At 41.0% G+C, this 20171-nt stretch overlaps 1 protein-coding gene across 12 annotated transcripts in view; it reads left to right on the top strand.

Moving 5' to 3' along the window:
• The window catches only part of LOC121578273 (forkhead box protein P1-B), a 210146-nt gene that overhangs the window by 147245 nt on the left and 42730 nt on the right, over positions 1-20171 (top strand). For 10 of the 12 annotated variants that reach the window (XM_045223875.1, XM_045223874.1, XM_045223878.1 and 7 more), the window contains one exon: positions 1239-1343. In XM_045223875.1, the coding sequence (XP_045079810.1) occupies positions 1239-1343 (105 nt within the window). Of the gene's footprint in view, positions 1-723; positions 879-1238; positions 1344-13963; positions 14194-20171 lie in introns of those variants that run through there. The other 2 variants (XM_045223881.1, XM_045223882.1) reach the window with 2 other exon arrangements.

Here is a 20171-nt window from a genome sequence, read left to right as displayed (position 1 = left end):
TCTGTAGCCTGTGGTCATATTCTTGCCTCATGATGTCATCCCACAGGCCTGTGTTAGAGATGGGTCAACACACACACATATACACACAGACCAGCGCACAGCTGTTTGCCCCCTCATCTGAGCTGAACTCCCCTCTCATCTCTTCCTTTATAGAGCTTTAACAGGCCTGCAGATCAACTCCTTATCCTATCACTTTCTCTTCCTCTTTCTCTATAACTCTTTCACCATACCCTCTTCCTTTTGATATTTCACTTTCATACAATATTTCACACAATCCTCTTACTCTTTCACATGTTTCTTTAACTTTCCCTCTTACATACTTTCCCTCTTACATACTCTGAGCACCTCCTTCTTTTTTCTTCTTCAACATACCACTTTTAATTTGACTCCGTCTGGCAATCAACCTAACTTATCAAATAATTGACTTGAGGACTATAACTCTGCTGTGTGAGATGGTCTTGGATGTGCCCCCGATTGTTTGTTTAAGTTTGTTTAATTGTGGGAGTAAGCGTCTGAGGAACATGGAAAGAATGAGCCCAGTTATTTACTCAGATGTTTTACTGGTGTAGGTGTGAGACTGGCGGCTCACTGTGGGAACACACGCTTGCTTTTCTTGGTATCAGTGTGGTTTTCATGACCACTGTTTTTCCCAGCTCCCCGGCTTTGTTTGTTCTGGATGGCATGTTTGATTATTTATCGTAAGGGAAAAGGGAGTAGCTGGAGCAATAAACATGTGACTGCACTGTATTTTGTTTTCCACTGAGAAGGCCGTGTCCTTTAACAGATATTTGGAGCAGCAATAAACCTTTTATTTGCTTTCTGGAAGGGGGGGAGGATCAAAAAGCACCGATCTGTGCCTCTGACTTTTTCTGTTTACTGTAAGTGCAACTTATCAACAGAAAATATTTTCACTGGCCGGTTGCTATTGATTTTTGTCCTTTTTTTTATCCACAAGTTTATTTTGTCAACTGATTATTGTTCTCTGCATGCGTTGAGAGGAAACTATGTAAATGTATTTGAACGAGGCGTGGATGGAAAAAAAATGTATAATGTCAGGTTTGTTTTGTTGTCTATCTGCAGTCCAATAACACATTGTCGTTTGGGTTACATCTGTTGTGTTAAAAGCAAAAAGATTGGTCTCAAGAAAACAGTTGAGCCCCAAGACACAATAAAATATCTGCTTTTAGTTTGAATGTCGTTTCTTTTTTAACCCACCATCATTTTAATCTCTATTTCAGGCTCTCCAAGTGGCTCGACAGATCCTTCTACAACAACAACAACAGCTGCAGCCTCAGCAAGGCACCGGTCTAAAATCCCCGAATGAGAAGCAGCCAAGCCTGCAGGTACTGCAACACACACTCTCATACAGTTTTCATGTTAACAACATGCCAACAGTATTGTTTGCTGTTGCACCAGTCAACTGTCATATTGTTACTTCCTGGTTGTAAACCTGAAGACAAACACAAGCGGTTGGACGGTTGTAGAAGTCACTTATTAAGTTGAACAATGGAGTGCTTAACTTTCTTGATCTTTTCTATGGTACACTGTGTGCTGTTTTCTTTCTGTCGGGGGGGAATGTACCAGGCAACCTTCATAAACAGGAAATTAAGAGAGGCAGCGCGAGTGACGGTTGTAGACCAACCACGCTAGTTTGTCTGTGTGTTCGTGGGTGTGGATTGCAATGGTGGTCAACAACATACATTTCAGACTGTGACACTTTAATGATATTACTATGTAGAAAATACAGAATTGTATATAGCCTAGACTCACAGAAATCAGCTTCTGAGAAATATTGGTGTATTCTATTTTTTAACAAAGCCAAGGCAAAAATGCACACATGCTGTATTTGTGTTGCTGGTCGATGCCTGTTGTAGCAGTGGTAAATATGTGATAGAAGGAGGAGTGGCCTGTTTATAGGAAGGATAAAGGATGAGAGAGAGGAAGATGAGGTGAGGGTTCCAACTCTCCTGAGCCTGGACAGGCTTTAGGAGCTATTTGGTCTCTCTCGCTCTCTCTCTCTCTCTCTCACTCTCACTCTCACTCTCACTAATATCGAGAATAAATCGTTTTCACCACTAGCAGCAGGGGGCACAAGGGAGTGTGCGGATGGGGTGGGGGGTAAGAATTGGAGGGTAAGGGATGCATGGAATTTATTTGGGCAGCTTTTGTGATGCAAGGCAAATCCAGTCTTTTATTTTTCATCTGTTCTGCTTTTGAATAGGAACAGCTATCCGTATCTGATGCAATATTTACGTTAATTTCAGATCAGCCGTTTGAGCTGCCTCAGATGTGTATCTTTGTTTGAACAAGGAGGGGTTGTTTGTTTCAGTGTGAAATTGCAAACGACTTCAGGGCATATTTGGTAATTAATACGAAGGCCTGTTCTGTATGTGTGTGTATATCTAATATTTAATACCCCCTTTCCCAGAGGAGGCCCTTTTTAATGAGCTATTGTAGCAGCTAGGTCTAACGTCAGGTAGTGAAAGAGGCTCTTTGTTGTGCAGATGTCTCAGGAATAGCTCCAGCGGATGAAATATGACTGTGCTGACCTTTTCAGTTGTGTGCGTATTTGTCAGGATTCAAATAAGTTGAAAGGATCAAACTAAACAGTTTCCCAAGTCAGGCTGGGAATTGTGCAGCAGAGGTCAACAGTGGGGGCCACATGGAGGATTCCAGCGTACAGCCAGTTGTTGGTACGTAGTGAAGTACTAGACCATCTCCCGCAGACAAAGACAAAATTAAAATTCTAATTTATTAATGTATACAGAGATCTTGCCCAACCTGTCACTCAGCTATTGAAAAGAGAGCTGGGTCCTTTTTTTCCTACTTCCTCCCCTGCCCAGTACTTGTGAAGCGCACAGGCTGGCTGGTCATAGTATCTAAATAAAATGCTAAATTGCCAGCTCTGTAATGTTGTAGGCTATGTAACATTTTTGCTAGGTTGAAACTGTCATAATGAAAAGCCAGAAGCCACAAGTGTTTATTTATCTCAGAGTAACATACTCCACTAATTAAATACATAAATTCAATGGCTGTGTTCATACATAACCAGAATGTGTGTGTGCATGTGTGTACGTGCGTGCATGTGTGCATCAGTATATAATATAGTTGGTCTTCACTTGTGGTCTTCCTGCAGTGGAGCAGCCGCTTCATTCAGACCCTCGAGGGCACTTCTCCCTAAGCTATAAGGACAAACCCACATGTAGAGAAAGCACTGGAAGACCCCTTTTAATGCAACAACATTGGCATTCTCCACAGCATACTTGAGGATAATGATTTTTGTATTGAGTTGGAACAGGTCATCAAAAGACATAATACAACAATTATGAGCTGTGTACTAAGCTGCCACCCAGTAAAAGCACCTGATGTGTAGAGCTGTGTATAGCTGTCTGGGGTGAGGGCCCATTCATCTCGGCAGTCTACCCATTAGACAGAGAGAGATGCACGAGCTCTGTGACTCACTCCAATTCATTTTATTCAAGTAAAAAATAATGAAGCACAGAATATCTGAAACATCAGAAAGAAATGACCTGCATGGAAGCGGGGTGAAAAATCAAGCAAGCAGCAGAATCCTTGATCAGCATAAAATGGCTCTTTGGTTTTATATCTCCAAGAAGAGCGGGTGTTTTCATCTCCAAACCCCCCAATGAAACTTGTAGACTAGATGCTGCATGTCCTGCTTGTATACTGTTACCCAGGGCCTTTAATCAGACTAAATCATACAAACAGCTGTTAGCAGGCTGGAGAGCAGCTTAACATACTTGACTGGTCAAAAAGCGAGTAAATTACTGACAGAATGACACGTGTAATTAAAAGAGTCCATGCCACTTTACCTCGCGCTTCACACCTACAGTGGCGCAGGACGAGAGCGAGCAACTCCCACCCCGCTAATTAGCATTATCAGTGAAATGGTAGTGTTTGACTCATTAGTTCCATGTGCATTTAATTAGAGGCTGGCTGAAATTGGATTTAACTTATTACTTTTTCATGGATCACTTTCTTGTCATCACTTCAAATTGGATTGCAGCCCCAGGTAACTAATTATGCCAGCCGCAGGATCAGGGGTGGAGAAATAGGTCATTAGGAACAACACTGTCAGACCCTCACTGATAGTCCACTCACACCACGGAGGGAGAAGGGGAAAAAAGAGTCTCATTTGTGGCATTTCTTAGGAGCCTGCTCAGTTAAATACACCACGCTGCAAGGCATCCTGGGTAGACACCCAGCGCCTACAGTGGATTATGTGACATGAAGCTGAGCTGAAGATGTTATGTCAACATGGTTCCAGTGCCATCAGTGTAATGCCCAGATTGTTCCAGGTCTGGATGGTGGCCTTGATGGGCCTTCATTATTCATTATTCATGTCACTAGTACCATTAGGTACTGTTAGGTAGGCTTAAAGCCAGCCATGGTTCTCTATATGAACCCTCCATGAAGAAAGTTCACTTTTATTAGCCGGTACTGGCAGCTCAGAAAAGACAATCCTGTGTGTGTATTAGGACTGAAAACAGATCATGTTAATGGTTTGAAAAATGCCCAGTCCGCCTATTAGGCTTATTTTTATTATATTTGTGGTTGTAGACATATTATTTGTAGCACAGGCAAATGTGTCACATAGGGCGGCAGACTACTGAAAAAAAATCCCTTGTTGAATATTTGCGTGTTCTCTGAAAGCAACATGTAAAGATCAGTTCTTTCATATTTCTACTGAAGCTGAGTCCTTGAAGCTTGTGAGAAACGGAAAACAAGAAAAGAGAAACAGGTTTTTTATGGTTTCCTGGCTTCCTCTGTTCACTGAAATGATGCGTTGGCTTCCTTTTTATTTAAATGAAATGATCATGATTCATTTGATAGGTCATCTTGTCAACATCCTCTGATCAATTTTGCATTGAACATTTTCATGATGTCAAGGGAGCAGTGCTTGTTATTCTTCAGAAATTGGCAAAAGATGGAAAAAACATCAACCCATTCTCTTATCTACAGTAGATTTTTTCCAGGTGAATCTCTCTCTCTCTCTCTCTCTCTCTCTCTCTCTCTCTCTCTCTCTCTCTCTCTCTCTCTCTCTCTCTCTCTCTCTCTCTCTCTCTCTCTCTCTCTCTCTCTCTCTCTCTCTCTCTCTCTCTCTCTCTCTCTCTCTCTCTCTCTCTCTCTCTCTCTCTCTCTCTCTCTCTCTCTCTCTCTCTCTCTCTCTCTCTCTCTCTCTCTCTCTCTCTCTCTCTCTCTCTCTCTCTCTCTCTCTCTCTCTCTCTGTTGGTCTTTCAGTATCTCCCCCCCTCTGTTATACACCATTGTGTGCAGTCTCACAGAGGGCATCTCCAGGTCAAAAGATAATCTTTTCAGTTTTACATGATGAAAGCCCCTCTGCCGCTCATATCCTTCATTTGTGGTCTTTGGGGAGTGTGGTGTGACAGAATGCAGGGGCAAACCTAAATCTGACAGGGGATGAGAAGCCCCTGGCTTTCTCTACTTCTGTTTTTTGTAGTAGACCCATGGCATTGTCCTGACACATGCACACTGCAGCGCTCCAATCTGTTAGTCATTAGACTGCCGGGCCGGGGCCTGCCGGCTGGACCTCCGCCAGGGGTCTGAGGCGATCAGAGGCGGCATTCCGAGGCGCTCCCTCCCACAGTCCAGCCGCCCTGTGGCCCAGAGCGCTATCCATGGCTCAGAGCACTATCTGTGGTGGCGAGGCGAGGTGACAATGAACCCGGGCTCTGCCCACTTTGGCCCCCTGCCCAAACAGGAAGGCCAGCTGAGATAACGGGACAATGGAGGTGGGCGCATCCACTCTGTGATGAGCGCCCAAGGTGTGGACCCCAAATGAGCCAGGTTTCCCGTTTTAAACAGACACGTTCGGGTTCAGACGATCAAGGCCAGTGTGGATGGATGCTCCTTTCAACGGTCAGTAAACAGGGACTAGGCCTACTCCTTGTTTTGAACGGGGATTGAAATGGGAATGTTCTGACAGATACTGTGTTATTAGAGAAATCAATATTTTTCAAGTTCAACAGCACAGTTAAAGACAGTTTTTAGGTTCAGAATCAAATCATATACGTCTGTGGGTGTGTATGTAAGTGATGTCTCTGTCCTTTTGTGTTTGTAAAAGCTCTCAAGGTGATGTGGTAATGAATTCTTATTTGATGTCTTTGTTGCTTTGAGATGATTTAATTCGCCAGGAATGATCAACCCAACGCTGATCCCTGCATCCATGTGTAACCAAGGATCAGGATGTCTTTTTCACCACTTGTTTTTCTTGTCATATTGTAAAAATGTATTATGTGTACTGTATATATTAGAAACAGGTTTGGATAATTCTGTCAGAATGAAGTCATCCCTTGTATTTCCAGGCAGTCTGTTCCATCCTGTTAGTAAGCCTCAGCCATCCGATGACTGTCGGCCTGACTCCAGTCACAGGGCTTTAAGCCACTCTGCCATTTTCAAGAGCTTTTTATTCTGAGTCCTGATGTTTCCCTTCAAGCTCTATCCCCCTTCCCCCAAATCTAGTATCTTTAAATCATTCTCCGCCACAGTATCTTGATGACAGCCATGTGTTGTTTGGAATGATTCACTCCCCCTTTAGGGGGATAATGGGTAGATGTAAGGACAGAGCATTAATATCCATATAAAAAACATCCACTCAAGTATCTCATGCATCTCTACATTTATTTAACCTTTATTTAACCAGGTTAGTCTCATTGAGATAAAAATCTATTTTTCAAGAGAGACCTAGGCCAAGACAGTAGCATCAACACATCAGTATCAGACAAACAGGCACATGACATCAACCAGATGAAAATGACATCAATACAATAAGCAGTACATCAGTAACGAACATGTACATGACACAAGCATCAGAGCTTCACAACTATACATGCCTCAACAACTTGTAAATAAAAAAGTGTTTTACTCCTCTAGGGACATCAGGTCCTGGAGTTTTAAGTTGGCTTGGAGGGAATAACTGATGAGCATTCTTAACTGATGAGCATAACTGACACTTAACTGACCAGCATGCTTCTCAGGATTAAAATCAGGCGTATTGTGAACACAGATAGTTTCAGTTAGTGTAATCTACTTACCCTGTTTTACTCGTATGGTCTTTAGAGGGGGTGTACATTCCTGAAACCATGTATGAGAGATGTTCTGAAGTGAATGACACAATCCGTAGATACTTATATTCATTTTGGGCACTGAAGAGTACGTGTTTATAGTCCACGCCCTGGTAATTCATGTAGCTATGACTAGTTTATGGATACCAAATACTTGGCACGGATGCACTCGGATGGCCAAAATGTACTCAAACTAAGTATTTTTACCATGTTGACATAATACTGTTTGATAAAGATGACTATTTGACTGCTCATTTCATTTGGCATCATTTAACTATAGGATTATTTTTCTCCTCAACAAAATGTCATAATAAGGCACTCTACTTCTTAATATAGTGTCTGATTCCAAATAACTCTATATGAATCAATCGCGAAAGAATACAGCACAAATTTCCCCCACCCACTGAATTTATGTTGCACATCGCTGTAGATGTTTTTGTTTTGACTAAGCGAAAACCACAGCAGACGGAACACAAAGAAACACGAACTTCGCTGGCATATCACCTCAGGAAATATTTAGCAAATACAGACAACAAATCTGCTGAGTTAACAATGTGTTCTTCAATGCCTGAAATTAAAAGTAAATATCCAAACCAATAACACAATAAATCCTTGTAACACAATTTAACAGGCATAGGTTACCGGTAACTTTCAAAGTGTACCAGTAAACTACCAGAAGTTTGGTAACTTTCAAGTTTTGGGGGGAATTTTATCACATGACATCTAGTGGCCATTTTGGGTGTCAGTAATTATCTCTGGCCCTCAGTGTGGCCTTATCAAATGTAAAATATATAAAATAATTAAATAAGATGATTAAAAAAAAAAAATAATTATAGAATGACAAAGCTGTAAAACATTATCCTAAATATAAACCATCAACTTAGTGAATACCATTGGTGTTTAATATGAGGGTTTCAGCATGAAATATCCTTTAAATTATGTCAATAATATGTCTTTGTTGTAAATGTTTTGGCGCCAAACTGGTGGCAGTTGTGAATAAAGACAGTATTTGGAGAGTTGCAGAGTTAATTGAAAACAATGCCATCGTTGATTAGATGCTTTTTTTCAATATGGTCTCTCCACTAGACACTTATGGACAATATGGACACAGATATAAAAAAATAAATATTATATATGAATAAAAAATGTTTTGTTTTTCAAGTACAGGTTACCTTTTAATTACCAAAATTACCAAAAGTTCTGGTAACTTTGGTAAATTACCAGTAGTTTTGCAACCCTAAACAGGCGTGACTAAAGGCGTCCGCATGCTTCCCATCCGAAACAGTTCGGAACAGTTTGTGCATATATTATGGTGACATTTTGTGACGTTTTTTTTTTTTTTTTTTCGGCTGTAGCCGAAGTCTACGCCCCTTCGTTGGTGATTGGTTAACAGTAGGGATTCTTCAATTAAGTTTTTATTGTCATTCAGCGAGAGACTAATTACTTTCATGCAAATGTTTTCACTTGAGAAATACTGCACAAAACATCTTAGTTAGATGTAAAATTGCACGACTAAGATCTCATCAACAAAAATGTCAAAATGAATGACAGATTGAATTAGTTGTGACTATTTTGAGGCTACAGCATCTCAAGATGGACAAACAGTACTATTGGCGCTTTTTTCTCATTTTTCAAGGGAGTATGCGAGCACACTCGTTCGGTTCGCCTACCCGAGTTCGGCTAGGCGCCAGCCGAACCGAAGCATGCTGGCGCCTTGAGTTCACCTTGACCGATAACCCTGTCCATTTCAGATGAGAAGAGGCTAGGAGATGAGACGTTAGAGGTTAGAGAGAGGAGTTATTGAGATCTGTTCACATTAGGTAAACCCCAAACTATGTGGAATAGGTGACACTCAGAAGATAGTCTCTCCAGTAAGTATTTTCAGACACACCGTATAGGCTAGACCAGCAGATACTGTACATAGAACTGCTGTTGTTTGAGAAATAATTTGTGCACAGCATCTCAAACAGTTACAAACACTTTTAGGCAAATTCAGGTAGGTTACTCCCCGTTTCATTCTGTTTGCTTCTGTTTGGTTCTGTTTGGTTTCTAGTGAATACACCCCTGGCCTGGAGAGCCCTGGAGCCGGTTGCACCAGTTGGGCGTAAAAAAGTTTATCTTAAATTCTAGGTCTGGCATAGCTACGTCCGACTTCGGGATCAGAATTTACACGCGCGTTCATGAGATTTGATGCTTCATAATGATGGTTGCTAGGCAATGCCCGTTACGAAGCTGTTACCTTCCCGTTACGAAGCTGTCACTTCATCCATCATTTCGCAAAGCCCACCACTATGCATGCATGTTTTCTTAACCATAACTGGATGGATCAATAAATAATTACTGTTGGAATGAAAATCGCTGAATGACGATAATTTTGGAATGAAGTAGGCTAATGCCATTGAAGGCATGTATCAAATTGTTGCTTACTGAAACTCCCACAATCATCCAACCGTTTTAAATCATTTAAAGCAATAGCCATGTGTGGTCAACTATAATTTCAGCACCGGTTTGATTGGGACAGCGCCATTGCACTGCTTTGAGACAAGAGTGGGGACGCATCTTGATAAATCAATCAATGTCAGATTTTTGTTTTCACTGAATCTCCGTTTGGATATTTGGTTACAATTAGGCTGGGAAAATGTTAGCTACGTATATTGAGGTGAGTGCTCATTATGATAATTTTAGTCTGCCTAGTTTGCCCATCTATTAGCACTGATCAGAACATTTTGCTACATGTTATGTAGCCTAGTATAACAAGTGGATTATTTTGCTCTTCACTCACATAGTAGCCTAGCCTATATCCCAACAAAAAGCCCTTGACTTGTCTGATAATCAATCAATGCGATTTTGTTTCACTGAATCTCCGTACATATATTTAGTTATTTGATCTCTGGCTGGGCAAATAAGTGGTGGTGGTAGCTAATCTATTCGTTTCCTAATCTATCTCTGATCAGATACATTTAGCATGCTATAATGTAGCATAAATCAAGTGTATTATTTTGCTATTGACTCGCGCATATGCAACTCGAAAAGCCTGCAACATGTATAATTTTTTAGGTCTGGCATAGATTGCATTTTACATCGGACGTAAAGTTACGACCCACTTACGACCAACTGGTGCAACCGGCCCCTGGATCTGCAAACAATGATTTACTTTTCTCAGATAAGAGGGAACCCAACAATGTTTGTTTTCTCATGATAAAAGTAAAGGTTACAAGTTTTTTTCAGTTTAAGAAAAAAATAGTTTTTGTATGCAGTTTATATTTTTATTTGAATTGCAACATGAGTTAGATATACAGTGGGGGGAAAAAGTATTTAGTCAGCCACCAATTGTGCAAGTTCTCCCACTTGAAAAGATGAGAGAGGCCTGTAATTTTCATCATAGGTACACGTCAACTATGACAGACAAATTGAGAATTTTTTTCTCCAGAAAATCACATTGTAGGATTTTTTATGAATTTATTTGCAAATTATGGTGGAAAATAAGTATTTGGTCACCTACAAAAAAGCAAGATTTCTGGCTCTCACAGACCTGTAACTTCTTCTTTAAGAGGCTCCTCTGTCCTCCACTCGTTACCTGTATTAATGGCACCTGTTTGAACTTGTTATCAGTATAAAAGACACCTGTCCACAACCTCAAACAGTCACACTCCAAACTCCACTATGGCCAAGGCCAAAGAGCTGTCAAAGGACACCAGAAACAAAATTGTAGACCTGCACCAGGCTGGGAAGATTGAATCTGCAATAGGTAAGCAGCTTGGTTTGAAGAAATCAACTGTGGGAGCAATTATTAGGAAATGGAAGACATACAAGACCACTGATAATCTCCCTCGATCTGGGGCTCCACGCAAGATCTCACCCGGTGGGGTCAAAATGATCACAAGAACGGTGAGCAAAAATCCCAGAACCACACGGGGGGACCTAGTGAATGACCTGCAGAGAGCTGGGACCAAAGTAACAAAGCCTACCATCAGTAACACACTACGCTGCCAGGGACTCAAATCCTGCAGTGCCAGACGTATCCCCCTGCTTAAGCCAGTACATGTCCAGGCCCGTCTGAAGTTTGCTAGAGTGCATTTGGATGATCCAGAAGAGGATTGGGAGAATGTCATATGGTCAGATGAAACCAAAATAGAATAGAACTCTTTGGTAAAAACTCAACTCGTCGTGTTTGGAGGACAAATAATGCTGAGTTGCATCCAAAGAACACCATACCTACTGTGAAGCATGGGGGTGGAAACATCATGCTTTGGGGCTGTTTTTCTGCAAAGGGACCAGGACGACTGATCCGTGTAAAGGAAAGAATGAATGGGGCCATGTATCGTGAGATTTTGAGTGAAAACCTCCTTCCATCAGCAAGGGCATTGAAGATGAAACGTGGCTGGGTCTTTCAGCATGACAATGATCCCAAACACACCGCCCGGGCAACGAAGGAGTGGCTTCGTAAGAAGCATTTCAAGGTCCTGGAGTGGCCTAGCCAGTCTCCAGATCTCAACCCCATAGAAAATCTTTGGAGGGAGTTGAAAGTCCGTGTTGCCCAGCGACAGCCCCAAAACATCACTGCTCTAGAGGAGATCTGCATGGAGGAATGGGCCAAAATACCAGCAACAGTGTGTGAAAACCTTGTAAAGACTTACAGAAAACGTTTGACCTGTGTCATTGCCAACAAAGGGTATATAACAAAGTATTGAGAAACTTTTGTTATTGACCAAATACTTATTTTCCACCATAATTTGCAAATAAATTCATTAAAAATCCTACAATGTGATTATTTTTTCTCATTTTGTCTGTCATAGTTGACGTGTACCTATGATGAAAATTACAGGCCTCTCTCATCTTTTTAAGTGGGAGAACTTCCACAATTGGTGGCTGACTAAATACTTTTTTCCCCCACTGTATTTAGATACTGTATGTATTATATCAATGTTGATATGGCTTAGAAGGAATGTATTCTCCCACTTTGTTTATTAATAGGAGCTGTGTAACGTGAACTGTGACATCGTCTTTAACCCCAGAACAAATCCCTAGTCAGATGACCAGACGTTAACTCATACTTTTACTGTAATTCAGGCAGGAAATTGAGTATTTTATTATGTCATCTCCTCACTGTGTCATAAGCATAAAACTGAAAGCTCAAGGATATTGATGATTCTGTGTTGATAAAATGTGTTGGTAATAGTCTATATGTATCACATCGATACATATGTGTAATTACTGTATACAGTGTAGGCTCAGGCAGAGGATGAGAAGTGTAGAGTGCGAGGGGGAGAGAGGGAAGGCTTGAACTGTATATCTGCTAAATTTATCATGAGGCCTTTGGGAGCATTGAAATGAGAACAGTGACCTATTACTGCTAAGAAGGTGTTTTATTGAGAATATGCCGACATGCCACTCCAGGGAGATACTGGGGAGAAGAGTGTGGCCAGAGCCGACACCACTGTCAGCACCTGTGTGTGTGTGTGTGTGTGTGTGTGTGTTTGTGTGTGTGTGTCAGAAAGAAAGAAAATAAATAGCTTTTTTTTCTTCTACTTAATTATTCACTAAGATATGTACACTTGAGGTCTCCCAGTCAATAATTTATATAGGTCACCCATCTTTGCAAAGCTTGTTTTTAGTTATTAGCAGATTAGGGGAAAATGGCTTGTTAAGTATGGGCTGTGTTTAGTTTACCAGTGTATTTGTGGACTGGAATGTATTCCATGAGCATTCATCCTTAGCCAAACTTTAATAGACATTGATATGAGCAGTTTGTTAATGGCCATGTTTTTCTTTTTTGTGTTTATTGACATGGTAATTAGCTGAGTGAGGTGTTAATCCTGATTTAAAGGTTTATTTTCATGTCTGAAAGTATTACATAGTTATGGCTTATCTGAAACAGGCTTGACTTGGTTAGTGTATTATCAGACAATACAGTCATATTTATCACGGTTTAAATATTTTTTTTTTCAAAACCAGGAAAAACACATGTAGACATGTTTTAACATTCTATTATCTCTCGCCTGTGCAGTTCATACATATCCAGTAGGGGGCAGAGTCCTGTTTTCACATTTTTTCTCTTTTATATACTAGGTGCACATGGGTGTTTAACCATGTGATGATATTATGACAGCTAATTCCTCTTATCGTGAGTAGTGATATCACCAAAGGTAGTACTATCTGTTGTGTAGTGAAGTATTAGGACAAGTGGTTTTAGTAGTTAGAGGCAAAATCATGTATTTTGTTAGATGTAGTGTCATCGAAGAGTACGTAGAGTTTATTGCTTATGTTTACAATTTAAGCACAAAGGGCAACTGTTAAAGATACCCTGGACAAAGAAAGTGGTGATATAGTTCATGGTAAAGCAGTTTCTTACTAAGTACACACAAACTTAAAAAACTAAACAAAAAAAACAACAAACGACACATGTATAATAAAAAGCATTTATTTTAGACTGAAGTGCTTTTTTATGGTATTGGCAACAACAACAAAAAAAGCATCTCAATTGTTTGTTGGCTGTTTGTTGTCATCAGAATATAAAATGAGTTTTGGCTCTTTGTCCTGGCGCTGTAAACAATTCCATTTACCAGAACAATAAAGTGTCTGAATGCAGGCTAGTTTCTTTCTTTCAGCTGGATAGCTGTGTTTACTTATCTGTTGTTTAATTAAAGGGCCTCTTTTCTTTAGGTGCCCATTGTTTCAATAGCCCGGCCGGAGTTTCAGCATGGGTCAAAGGGTTAACAGCCGTCAACTGTGACTTTAAAAAAAAGGGGCCCCACACAAAGGCATGGTTCCACCTGCAGCTCGGCCTGAGGCTCCCTATTGTGTAGGCCATTTGAATTGATTATGTTTAGGGGGCTGGTTGTGATTGGTGGAGAAGGGCGTGGTTGATTGGATAGTTTTTTATCTTGTCAGCCAGGGAGCAACCTTGTGCGTGCAATCTGTCTGTATCCCGAGGAAGGCTGGAGACGCCACAGCACAGCAGTGTCCGCTTGCCTCTCTGCCTGCCTTTCTGCCTCTCATTCGCTCTCTCTCGTGCTCCTCTCCGCTCCACTCCACACTGCACGGCCCAGCTCTCTGTTTACCCTGCCAGCTAAATGGAGTTTGTCAGGTTTGTCAATATGATTGATTCTGCAATTTTGCCAGCTTTCTTGTGTAAAACTTGACAATTTAATTTGTCCAGGGAAAAGAAAAGAGGGCTTTTGTCTATCTGTTGTTGATGTTCTATCATTGTAACTGGTACATTTTATCATGCAGTTTGTTTAAGGGGAGAATAGATCCAGGTTTTAGTGTGTTCTGGAGATAGTGACAGAGTACAGGCTTGCCCTAAAGGCTGTTACACTACAAGCATGTGTGATTTGTGTGGAAATGCTGTGGGTATGTGTTTACTTGCTGTTAGTTGCTGATGCCATTCAGAGATAGAGTTTTCCTTTGCTGAAATGTGCTTCAACAAATGAAACGTTAAAGTGTTTTGTTTATTTGTTTGTGTATTTAGTTACACTTTACATGAACTTTCACTTTACATGAAGTTGCTCCAATGCCAGTTTAGATATACTGTAGTAACTATTCGAGTTGTGTTGGTTTTGTTTACAGTACTGACGCTGTACTAACCTGATAATCAGGATCTGGTACTAAAGTATTTGTTGTTGAAATATGGAAAGTTCTAGGAAAAGCAGTGGGGCATGTTTCTATTTGAGCATTAAAGTTGTTTATCACATATTAGTATTTTGTATATTATACATCCCAGTGTGTAGTAGTAACAAGCACATGTAGCCCTCAGCTTCAGTAGCGCATGCTGTTGTTGTTTAGTGGAAAAGTGTTACATGAGATATTCACAGTTTGTGTGTGTGTGTGTGAGCTGTGTGTGTGTGAGCTGTGTGTGTGTGTGCCGCTCAGACTTGGTTCCCACTCCAGGCTATCGACAGTGTTCCTGTCAAGTGAGGGAGGCAGTGAGGTGATGGGGGGTTGTTCCTCTCCTCACTCTGTCACTTGAAATTAAGGGAGAGGGAGGCACAACTCTACATTTGACGTCGTCACTACATAACCATTTTAGCCAGACTCAATCATTCTAAATGTCAGCACTGACATTTTTCCAGAAAAGTTGTTTTGCGTGCGTGTGCCCACGCGTGTGTTGTAAAGGGGGTGGGGAATGGAAATGAGTGGTGAAGTTGAACCTCTCTACACCAACTTCCCCCTATTTCCCTGGTGGTACATTTGAACCACACGAAACACCCCTTAGGTATTAGACTGAAGACAGTTATTGACTTTGTGGTGCTGGTTTAACTTTTAATGATGTGAGAGCCTCCAGAGTCTTCCAAAATGACATTTTCAATTAATATATTAATGCATGCTTTAAAAAGACCCACATTTTCCTCACTTTTAGGGCTAGTGTTTTCACCCTCTACCCCCTCTGCCATGTTTGTACTGAGCACCAGACTGTGTCTGAGGAGCCCTGGCATTGGGAGGGAGTTTTCAGCAGCAGCGTGTGTCGTGGTGGTAGAGTGTCTGGCAGAGAGGGGCCGGTGGAGGTACACATTAGATGTGAAGTCTAAACAGCCAGTGTGCACCGTAATGCTGTGCAGCTGCACCGGCCGGGCTGGAGTTGCATTTTGGGAGAGCTGGAGTGCGAGCTGATTGGGTTGACAGTTTGTAATCAAAGTTGATTTATTGTTCATTAGTAGTGCATTAGCCCTTTTAGGCAGGGCCGTTATTTGTGCAGTGGCCTGTCAAGGGGAGAGGCTGCCAGCACCTGTCATTTCTAAACCATGACATAGGCAACCAGATATTACCCTGTACCCAGAGAGGGGGGCGCGGGGCCAGCGAGAGCCCACAGTGCTCTGGGATATCCTTTACTGGACTGGCCACTGCTTTGCAGTGTGGAGTGAGTGAGGGGGAATAGTTTAGCGATGATATAGAAAACCACCAGCTGCTCTCTGCTGTTGCCGCTGACTCCTCGCTGGATTGAGGAACGTTTTGACTTGAAAATAGCTTTTGTTCAGTTTCAAGGTGCATTACTGCTCAGTGCGCTTGTTCAAAGCGTGCCTCCATTTCAGATAGGCAAATTAAGTCAACACCAAAGATGTTATGTATTTCAACGGGTAGAGATAGTAAGTTAACAGTATGATTACATGGTGTATAGACAGTGGTAGGCGTAACAAAATAATAACTAGCCTATATTTGCCACTGTCCTGCTCTGCTAGAACGCATTATGTGATACTGTGTTGATTGCTGCTGGGCTCCTCAAAGAAAAAAAGAACAAATGTGTTTGTCAAAGTAGTTGTGGAATAATTCAGTAGGCTGTACCCAGATATAAGCACAGGCATATGTGTTGGATCTAGATTTATCTCTGGAAGGCATTCATACATACTGTAAGCCAGCTGCTGACTTCTCCCTTTTAATTATTATTAATTGGCCACATGGATTTCTAACTCACAAAAGACAACAACACAAGCCGGCGTAAAAAAGCAACACAATTTGTGGCCCCTTGTCTGCCGTCATGGAAACAAGGATTAGGTTTGCGTTGCTGGTGTGCAGAGAATGGAAACAATCTGCATGAGTATGTGTCAGGCATTGTCTTTGGGTAAATTTTCATTTGAAGGGGATTTTAAAGGCTGTGATCTTAATTAAATCTCAACTGACTCAAATAATGCATCTGAAGGCACGCAGTGTTGCGTAACGGTGCTGAGCTGGTAAACCATAAATCACGCACACAGAGGGACGAAGGAAGAGAACAGAAGAGGGGGTTCTGGTGTTGTGTGGTGATGCACGCGCCAGGTCTACGACAAGGTGAATGGTCTGGTGAATGGTGCTATTGTTGGCAGTAGAGTTGTCATCGCATATTTTATTTTTGTAACTTGTCTCAAACTTGCCTGGTAAGTGCCTGCAACTCTACATATGAGGGAGTGGCTTGAAATGTCAGAACGTGTGAGATGTTATCAGTGAAAATGGAAACTTGAACCCTCATTTAAAAAATGAGTAATTAGTGTTATAAACTTTGCTGGATTTCAGCGTTTTGAATTTTTTGTCACTCAGTTCAAAACATATCTCACATAATTGTACACAGGTGAAGTGTCATAATTTTTATTATATCACATCATTTTAGTGCAAATAATTTTATTGCAATACAGACGTATCTCTATCAGTGAATACAGTGGAACATAAATACACTGAAAGAAATCATCCTCTAATGAAGTAATATACTCTCACTACAGGCAACTACAGGAGATGGCCCCCAGTGATCATATTTAGCTGTGTGATGACTATCTGTTTGAATAGCAGAGGTGCTACACATACTCTCTGTTCCTCTCAATTCTTGAGACAGTGTTTAGTGTGTGTGTCAGGGTGGGGACCATGCCCTCTGCTCTGTGCTCAGCAGTGGGCACCTGCAGTGGCGGACTCCCCGAGTGTGGGAAAGAGCCGACACCACGCAGCTCAGCTGTTATAGTTAGGGTGAGAGGCTCGCTCACTTCTCCGTGTAGTTTGTTGGTTTTACGGAACGCTGGCCCAGCTTTGCTGAAAACTTGTTTGTTTGTGGTTTAAAAGTTAATTAAAATGCAATCTTAAGTTTTGTTTTTACAGTTGCTACGTATCGTTACGATCCCCTTGCAGAATATAAATAGCAAATGGGGAGAATATGTGACTGTGATTATCCTGTTTATCTGAACTGTAAACGTTTTTTAAAGCAGTTTGAATTTGGATGACAGAGAGGAATTAGTGAGGGTTAACTGAATCAGGATGGGTAGCTTTGTCGCTGTGTGTTCATTATCATGCATGTTGTAGCCTGGGACTTCATACATTGGTTATTGTTTAATAATAATAATAATAATATATCCATCTATCTATATCTATCTATCTATCTATATATCTATATATGTATGTATATATATATATATATATATATATATATATATATAGATAGATAGATAGATAGATAGATAGATAGATAGATATAGATAATAGTAATACACACAAACAAAAATACACCAAAATAAAATGTAAGAAACAGATATTCTTTTGTTGACCCTTTTTTCCCAGCAGAGAAAATGTGCTTGACATATTCTCCAAAGCGTTATCCACCTTCAATATTTCAATAAACCTAAACGAGACATGAAAAAATGAGTCATTCCGATCTTGTCGAGGACTAATTATGTTCATGCATCACTTCAATGCAATGCCTCCCATGAAATCCTCATTTCGGAGACATTTTCATGCTCGAGATTATATGCTATTCAAGACAGAGCGCCATTACTATTCCAATGTCTCAGGCCAAGGTAAACCAACAGCATCAAACAGGCTGGTTTCTATGATTTCTCAAGGGCTTGTTATTTTCTACTTCTACATTCCATTTGATGTCCTTACAAAACAAGATGACACCAGGGAGCAAGATATAAAAGTTAGATTTTTTTTCCTTTTCATCTAACCTGTTCCTTCATGGCCAGTTTAATATCAGCCATGGTCTCATTGAAGTTGGCCTCTTTTTCCTCTTTCTATTCTCCTTAATTGCCCCTGTATCACCAGGAGGGGGGAGGGAGGCTAGCCTTATGCCTGGATCTGCTTCCTCTCTCTCGCTCTCTCTCTCTCGCTCTCTCTCTCTCTCTCTCTCTCTCTCTCTCTCTCTCTCTCTCTCTCTCTCTCTCTCTCTCTCTCTCTCTCTCTCTCTCTCTCTCTCTCTCTCTCTCTCTCTCTCTCTCTCTCTTTCTCTCTCTCTCTCTCTCTCTCTCTTCTCTCTCTCTCTCAATTCAATTCAATTCAATAGACTTTATTGACATGGCAAGTAAAATTACTTACATTGTCAAAGTATAGATATAACAAAAATGGTGGGACCAACAGCAATAATAATAATAATAGTAGTGGAAATGGGATTACCATTAACAGCAACTACAACAACAACTCTCTCTCTCTCTCTCTCTCTCTCTCTCTCTCTCTCTCTCTCTCTCTCTCTCTCTCTCTCTCTCTCTCTCTCTCTCTCTCTCTCTCTCTCTCTCTCACCACACTTTGACCTTTGCCTTCTGGGGGAACGCTGGTCAGAGAGCGTTTTCATTAAGTGTGAATCAGTGAATTTCCAACATCGTCAGATCTGTGGCCAATATTTCCTCATTAGAAAATAATTTCCGTGGATGTTCTCGGTGGTGGCGCACAAAGAGAAGTTGGCTTAGTGTCCTTTGAAGGCAGCAGTCCTAACCAGAGCAGAGGCTCCCATCACTCTGTGCTGTGCCTTCCCTTCACTCTGAACATGCTCCTGCTCTGTTCTCCAAGCAGCACGGCATCAGACGGTGCCTGCTACGCTAACCTCCTCTCTTAGGAGCAACTAAAAATGCATAGTTTCAGAACTATTTTTGTAAATAGATTATATTTTAGAAATGTGGCTAACCTGTTGTATGTTACTGTCATGATAATAATGACAGATATATAAGGGAGCGGTATTACTGCTGTATTTGCATTGGACAGTGGCAATTTAAACTGTCACAGTTTGCATCTTTGAAAGCAGGAATAAATAACACAATTCGTTTTTTTACCGGATTAAAAATAGTCTTAGTATTTGTTATTAATATCGTTGTAGTTACATATTGTAAAAAGTGATGCTCCAGAACTTTTGTATAATTTCAGCCATTCAATTTAAAGGTGGTGCTCATGATGTGTCCCCGTGTACTACCCCTTTCAATTGTGTACTATGTCATCCATTTCGTATGATATGTTACGTCCTGCCAAAAAATAATGTGTTTTTTGGGGGTTGCAATTCATATGATATGTTATGAATCCAATTCGTACAATATGTTACGAATTTGTTGTGCTATAGTTTCCGGACTGCATGTTTAACTATACGTGTGAGTACACATGCTGTATGGACTTTAAGTGCCTGTGTGTGCAAGTTTTTTAATGCTTATGTGTGTGTGTGTGTGTGTGTGTGTGAGTGAGTGTTGGCCAGCAGGCCTGCACTGGTATATTGCCTACAGTCACACTGCAGCTGTGTGAGAATGTTCCAGGCTTGAATGTTTATGTACGTGAGGCACCTGGAGAGCGCCACGCCTTACTGAAATCCATAAATCCTATAAACTCTCCTATTCTCTTTTAATTAACCAGACAGACAGA

This window comes from Coregonus clupeaformis, chromosome 12 (genome assembly GCF_020615455.1).
Source record: "Coregonus clupeaformis isolate EN_2021a chromosome 12, ASM2061545v1, whole genome shotgun sequence".
NCBI classification, from domain to species: domain Eukaryota; kingdom Metazoa; phylum Chordata; class Actinopteri; order Salmoniformes; family Salmonidae; genus Coregonus; species Coregonus clupeaformis.
Note: the sequence above shows the minus strand (reverse complement) of the source record. Positions and strands in the feature narration are given on the sequence as shown.